The sequence below is a fragment of the Callospermophilus lateralis genome, chromosome 17, assembly GCF_048772815.1.
Source record: "Callospermophilus lateralis isolate mCalLat2 chromosome 17, mCalLat2.hap1, whole genome shotgun sequence".
Classification (NCBI taxonomy): domain Eukaryota; kingdom Metazoa; phylum Chordata; class Mammalia; order Rodentia; family Sciuridae; genus Callospermophilus; species Callospermophilus lateralis.
The window spans coordinates 64170398-64178134 of record NC_135321.1 but is presented as its reverse complement, the minus strand read 5'-3'; the positions used below and the strand labels follow the sequence as shown (position 1 = coordinate 64178134).

Below are 7737 nucleotides of genomic sequence, written 5' to 3'. Positions count from 1 at the left end.
GCCTGCGCCACTTCCCAACCCAAGAAGATTCTAACCACACAGCATAGTCCCTGAGGGACTTCCTACAGAGCAATCTGAGGTATCAAACGCAACATTTTTGCCCTTTGAACTCTTTCTTTTTTTTTTTTAATGTTTTTCTTTAGTTGAAGATGGATACAATGACTTTATTTATTTATTTTTATGTAGTGCTTATGATCGAACCCAGTGCCTCACACATGCTAGGCAAGCGCTCTACCACTGAGCTATAGTCCCAGCCCTGAACTATTTTCTAAACTTTAATTTGATAGGAAAATCCTGCCAAACAGTAGGGATTGTGCAGGATAGCCATGAGGCAATCTCTGACGTTCTCTTGCAACGGCCTCTGAAAGGGCCATTTCCTCCTCTGCAACTGAAGTAGAAGTTGTTAGTATAAGAGAAAACACACACATACCCAAGTACACCCCCAATCATAGTTTCTGACAACCACTGGATTTCATTCTAAGCCAAGAGTTTAATGATAGTGATAGATTCGCTATAAAACAATCAAGTAGAACACTAAAGCAAGGGTATTTTCCTTCAATGTGAGAGAAAGCAGCAGCCACAACTGTAAGATTCACTCCATATGAAATCAACACCAACTCTGAGACTGGATACTGGGAGGTCCCACTACCTTTCTGGGAGGAGGCCCCTCTGGCCCAGGGGCAGTGCTGTCCCCAGAGTATCCTGGTCCCACCTGTGGTCTCACAAATCTCTCCCTGCTTGGAATCATGAGCCTGAGATGTTATTGAAGAAGATCTGATTTCAACCATAAACTTAATAAAACCTTCAATTCTCCTTGAAAGATTAGGTAAAGACGATAGGAAGTGATTCACTGGAAAGTGATATTCTAAGTGACCACAACCAATATCCAATTTTGAAAAAGCATTTTGGCTGTAAAATTGCTTTAAAAAAGTGATTTTGACAAGCTTTGGGTAAAAAATCATCTCGAAAGGGTTCATTTTTCACTTATATGTAACCAATTCATCTTATTTACATATAGGATTCAATTTTTATTCCATTTTCTTCACATAGGATTATATTTTTAACTAGTAAGTAAACTTTAGATCTTTTTCACAGAAAGACTAATACCCTCCTATTCACAGGTGCAAGTCTGTCTCCACAGAGAACTGAATATAGTTAAAACCTTAATGAATAACACGAAGACTAAGCCCCAGTATCAGCACTCTGCCTACGGGCCACGGTTATTCAAGAAGTCAATGGTCTGGTCTGCACACACTGGAGAACATGAAGCAGAGAGATCCCGAAGACCCAGGAAGAGAACCCTGGATTCTAAAACAGTAGCCACTGCTTCCTTCTGCCACTGATATACAATTCCTATACTAGGCTCATTTCTTCCTCTTAAACACTGATTTTTGTAGGATATTTAACTTTAAAAAGGTATCTTAATTCTTTAACCCTCAGAGAACTGGTCTACTTAAGCAACTAATCAAAAAATAATCAGAAGCTTGTTATCTTTGCCCAAAGTCTTCAGAGGGTTAAAGTGCAGGAACTTTCTATAATTTGTTATACAAGGCACCCTATTCCACTTTTTTCTTAAAAGAAACTTTTTCTTTGGTTTCATGTAGTTTTTCAGTGAGTCTGTCCTTGGTCTCTTCCATTTTCTCTGTGATGAGCTCCTTGGTCTCTTCCATCCTGTCTTGTAGATACTCCTTGACAGGGGGTGGTGTGGACATGTATCCATGACTGCGCAAATACTTCACGGTAAAGGAGGTTCCTCCCAAGGTCACGGTGTAGCGCGCAGGTGTTGCAATCTTAAGAAAAAAGCCAACAGGCAGATCAACACATGATTATGACTATGAATAAAATTAAGTTGAAATTTACATTCCTGGTAATAACCATTGTACAAATAATTCATTGCTTCACAAGAGTAATGTAGCAACATTCTATAATCTTTTCTATCCTAACAAGGGATGCTTCTTATGTGAACTCACTTTACCAACGTTTGTCCCTCTACAACCTAACCCATGACTTAAAGAATTACTGCAGTCCATAACACTGATGCCCTTACCTTCACACTAGTGGGCCTGGGGGGCATGTTCACCTGGAAATCAGAAAAAGGGCTTGGTGCCCCAAACAATAACAAAGGCACACCTGCTTATATGCTCCCAACCCGGTCAACTTCTTCAGTGATGGATTGGAGTGAGGGCCAAAGGTTTCCCTGCTGGATTTAGTCTCACTCCACATCCTGCTCCTTGCTCCTTTGACTCTTCCAGGCTGAATGCTACTTTCTCCTCACAATTCACCTAAGGCCTAGAAGTCTAGCCAGGAGATTCCGTGAGGTCACAGAGATTTAAAGACTGTAACCAAACAGGAGATGAATCGGCTGAAGGGACTCACCCAGGCAAAGGGGCTGCCATCACATGTGGATCCAGCTGCAGGAGAGCTGCTCGAACTCTCTCTGCCCCTGCCCTGGCTCTGGCAGGCTCCCACATGGCCTCCCCACCACCCACTTGCATCAGCTCCCAAACTTCTAGGAAACCAAACCCACTGTCAAGTATAACCAACCCCAGCTCAGCCTGACCCCCCCCACGGCAGCTCCTCTGTGCATCTTGCACAGAGTGCCAGGACCACCCCACTGGCTTCCTGTCAGCTTGTGGATGCCTATTGTACACTTGTGTTTGAGCACAGCATGACAATACACAGTCCTCAGACCTTCCCTTTCTTCTCCTTTCTCATCCCTATGCTGACTTGTCCACTTTCATATCTTTAGTGCCATCTGTACAATGAGAATTCCTAAATTTTCATCCCCAGACTGAACCTCTTCTATGAATTCTAGTATATTCTACTCATTTCCACTTGCATATCGACTTGATCCCAAAACTTAATATTCAAAACTCACCTGTGGACCTCAACTGTCCATCCAGACCTGATCCTCTCAGTCTTTTCCATCACAGTTGCTGAGGCCAAAAACCAAGGAGATAGCTTAGACCACACAACCCCTTTCTCTTATGTAAGTTGCATCCAAACAATTCGAAAAACCAATTAGCTCCTTCAAAATACATCCAGAATCCATCTATTTCTGACAGCCTCTCCTTCCACCACAGGTACATGGCCACCGGAACTCCAGCCTAGCCACTGCACCAGCTTCACGCCAGCTCCCTCTGCCTCCACCCTGCTCTTGCCTATTGGCATGGCAGTCCAAGTGATTTTGCTGAAACAGAGATCAAGTGCTTAAACTTGCCCAATAACTTTCCATGCCCTTAGAGACAAAGCTGAAGTCCTCACAATAGTGCCCAAGTGCCTACAGTGAGTGACTGATCTGGCTCTCTCATCTCTCTCACACTCACTCATTCCAGGCACAATGGCTTCCCACTAGCCTCCAAACACCCCCAGTCTCTATAGTCTCAGTACTTGGCCCTTGTGGTTTCCTCTGCTTGGAACACTTCTCCCTTGGAGCTGCCTGACCACGCTCTGAACTTCTCAGTGGCACCTTCCCTCTACAATTGCACCCTTGCCTCTGAAAACACACACATACATATATCACATACTCCATTCATGGTTAATTCTTTCTTCTTAGCACTTACCACCATCTAAATGCTGCACACACTGTGTGTCTACATTTTTAACTTAATCTTTCTCGTCTCTCCAAATGCTTCCCCAGTCTATCCCCACACAATTGAAGTCTATGCTCCGCACAGACAGGTATTTTGTGCTGTTCTATTTAACTGGTGTTTGCCTAATACCTAGGATGGCACTTGGTTCAGAGCAGGGGCTGGTGAGTCTGACCCATGAAACTATAGGTGCATTTAATGAGCAAGAGGGAGCTCAGTTGTTCACCCAGCCACCTTCCTCGCCTTGGCCACACGCCATTTTGGGGCTTTGACTGGAGGAAGCAAGACATCTCTGCCTGTTGTCCTTTTTTGGGAAACTGTGCGTTACAGAAAACACTCAGGAAAGTCCTCTCATTTCCCCAGCCCACACCACTGCACTGGTCAGTCTTTGCTTCCTAAACCCAGGCCAAGCACGGTTCTGCCTACAAAATGCAGTCTCAGGAATAGTAAAAACAAAGAGAATGAAGATATAATCCTGAATTCCTTGAAGCTCATAATCAAATAAAGAAAACAAGCACTTAAAAAGAAAACCTCACAGAGACTGACATGAACTTAAAGAGAGGATACAGGTGCCTGGGACAAGGAACAAAGAGGATCAGGGAAATAGCTTAAATTGTCATCATGCTAGTTTGGTATATTAAGGCTAAATTATACCCATGTAATTAGAAACTTGACAATTTATGAATTTAATACATCTTAATGTAGAAAAACGCTAGCAATTAAGCTTTAGCCCTCAAGTCATTATTATAAAAGGAAATCTAAAATTTCAGAGGACTCTAATAAGGATGACAGAATGAAACAATGCTATTTTTGAATAATACTATAAATTCTAATTCTAGGCATTTTTATACAATAGAAGTAAAATAACATCTAATTTCCAAACATTTTTTACCTGTTTTCTTCCCTGAGGTAGAAGCATCACAGAACCTCATAAGATTTTGTGAACTAAACAAAATGAGATTAATTTGGCTAAATGTCACAATTTACAAGGAGCCTTTCCTTCCAAAATAAAGACCTGTGTGAGTAGAAACTAGAGTCACAATGTTGTCTGAATCCAGAGCAGTTATAGATCATTCATGTGTAAAAGGACATCTGACAAATCTAAGAAAAGTTCATCACATAAAACATTTTCAATTAAACTTCACTATTTCATTTACTAAGAAAAGGTGAGCTACATTACAAGAGATGAATTACTGTAAACAGGAGGCTACATGCTGACTCCTGCTAACACGTCAGGTGGCCTATGGAGCTCTGATGAAGGAAAGACAAAGTGTCAACAGGGGAACTACCCAGAAAGCCCTGAAAACACACAGCCGCCCAGTGGCCTACCACAGCAGGTCACAGTCCAGCTTTTCTTAAGGCACTTCTCCTAGAGCCATCATTTTATTTGTACTTGGAAACTGTATGACTTGAGTTATTCATCAGACACGTAAAGGATGAAATACAACTTAAGTCACAAGAACTATGAAGAGCTGACAGGCAGTCTCGCAGGGAGGGATGCTGTCCGCCGTGGCACCCACCTTGAACATGGCATATGCCGTCAGGGCATTTCCACTCTGGGAGTTTTTCAGGATGTTCACGACGCTGTCAGGCAGCCCGAGGAACTCCAGAAAAGGAATGACATTCACTCCTCTATGAAGAAGCACAAGGAAGTTATACATAAAAAGCCTTCAGAGATTATCTGAAAACACACAACCACAAATTTACCATAATTTGTTTATAAATTTTGTTTAAAAGCTAATTCTGCATTATTAAGCACTTCTAAGACAACATCTTATTCAAAACACAATGTACAGTAGCCACACAAGCCTCTGAGTAGTGCCATGTCTCACCATCTAAACACAGATGTCCTAATTAGCATATTTAGCAATAGAAGCATTTATTAGAGCAAAATCAATAGCTTCAAGCAAATTAAGAGGCGGCTCAGAGTCGTTTACCTGATCTTTGTTTCCTCCCCCCAAATATTACTTCTTTACAATGACCCAACTCACATTTCAAGACATAAGATTTTTACCTTTAACACTTCATGTCAAGTCTATACCATTATCATAAGAGCAAAGAATATTTTAATATCACTTATTGTGCTATTACACAGAGAATAAATGATTCTGTGGGTTTGTGGAAACTCAATTATTCTAAAAAGATGATTCTGTTCTAAGACCTGAAAGGCAGGTAAAGAACAATTACTACACACTGCAATGAATTCTTGGAGGGGAGGGGGAGACGGGCCTCCATGCTGAGCTGGCGAGCCCCAGCATGGGCATTTTTCAGTTTCCTGACTACACTTGCCCTTGTCCTCCCACTCTCTCAGTGCACAGGTTTTGCAGACACTACAAACCTCCACCCCAAATCAGAACAAGGGCATTCACCTGTGTAAACTTAACGTAATCATCACCTTTAGCAAATTTAGCACACACAATAGTATATGGTAAGTGAATACAAAATCTACATTAAAATTCCTTAAATTGTCCCAGTCATCCTATTTTCCCTTGTTCTAGTCTCCTTCCTCCTGGACATGTTTCCAGGATTTCTTTCTTGGCACTGGTAACGTGAAGCAGGCAGCTGGCTGCAGGTATGGCACTGCTCAATTTGGGTTTCAGTGATTGTTTTCTCATAACTGGCCTCAAGTTGATATCTCCCCTAGGACATTGATAGGTGGAGCTGTGTCCAGCTGAAGCGTCACTGCAAGGGGGACATAACGTCCCTCTATCCCACTCTTGGTGTTTCTGAGCTTTCCTCTTGGTTAAGGAGGGCCCCAGATGGCTACTCTATGACTGTGTCTTACCCTCTTTCATCAAAAAAGGGAATTGCCTGACCCTTATCATGGTCATTATAAATTTCTTTTTTTAATATTAAAGAATAATTTGATGAACTAGAGAAAAGGTGTAGCTCTTTCGTGATTTCACCAATGATACTAAGTGACCAGGGAATATTCTCAGTAGACACTGCTGATGGACATCAAAGAAGGACCATTAAAATTACCTATTATAAAAAAATAAAAGGAAATCTGAACACTGGAAAGAACATTTGGAGGTAAATTTTAAAATCAACTCTTAAGCCTTAAGTTCAATCTGATTTTGTCTATCTGCACCTTTAATTCTTTTCCAAATCTCTTTCTAGATAGTAATAATACCCTGTTGTGGTTTGGATGTAAAATGTTTCCCAAAGACGCAGGTGCTGGATCTTAAAGGCTGGGTCTCCAGGGCAGCAGTGTTCAGAGGTGGGTGGGGATTTAAGAAAGTGATTACATCGTGAGGACTCTGACCTCATCAGTGGATCAATCCATTGACCAATTAATAATGTGATTACATTAGTGGGAGGTGAAACCTAGCTGGAGTAGGGCCTTACGAATGTGCCCCTGGGGACTACGATTGTCCCTCCTTGCTCTCTACTTTGTGGCTGCCACGAGCTGAACAACCCTCTTTTGTCACTCCGTCCCACCATGCTTCCACCTTGGAGCCAGGCCCTAACTGAAACCTCTGAAGCCATGAGCTAAAATAAACCTTCCCTGCTCTACGCAGATCTGCTTAGTAAGTGCCATAGCTGTAAAAAAGCTACCACACATTCCACTAAGGTAAGGTCTGCCTCTAGAGCTGACTTTTGTATATGGATCTAACCAAGTCACTAGAGTAGCTATGTGGTAACATCCTGCCATAACAAGCTACTTTTATTCTTCTATCACCCACCAATACATTATGAAATTATTTAATTATTTCCTAGTTTCCATTTAAACCCATTGTATAAAATTTATACATTTAACATCATAAAATGAAGGAAAAAATATACAATTGGCAAAAAAAAAAAAAAAAAACCCAAGTGATTAAAAAAACTTCTTTATCATAAAAATGAGATAACAAACTCACACACCTTGCATAAGGTATAACATTGCAGGCTACTGATAAGGAAATAAGCACATGGTTAATGAGGGTCCAAGTCAAACAGGAATGCCCACTGTCACCTTCTACTCTGAAGCTCCCACAGCCTGGCAGCTCTACAGGTGGCTCAAAAGATGCACAGGTCAAAGCACATTCACTGCCCGGAGAGAGTACAGTACACATCAGCCTGGATCCTGGCTGAGTGTGCATCTGCACCTTCAGGAACCAGAAAGAGCCCCCAGATACAGGCTTCTAAAGGCAGGGGTAACACT

At 41.8% G+C, this 7737-nt stretch overlaps 1 protein-coding gene across 3 annotated transcripts in view; it reads right to left on the bottom strand.

The window, feature by feature from the left end:
- Positions 1-470: 470 nt before the first annotated feature.
- Fam210a (family with sequence similarity 210 member A) overlaps positions 471-7737 on the bottom strand; it is a 34161-nt gene continuing 26894 nt past the window's right edge. For all 3 annotated transcript variants that reach the window (XM_076837233.1, XM_076837234.1, XM_076837235.1), the window contains exons 3-4: positions 5111-5222; positions 471-1790 (exon numbers count right to left, since the gene is read on the bottom strand). In XM_076837233.1, coding sequence (XP_076693348.1) covers positions 1557-1790; positions 5111-5222 — 346 coding nt within the window. In that variant the 3' untranslated portion in view covers positions 471-1556. The remainder of the gene's footprint in view (positions 1791-5110; positions 5223-7737) is intronic.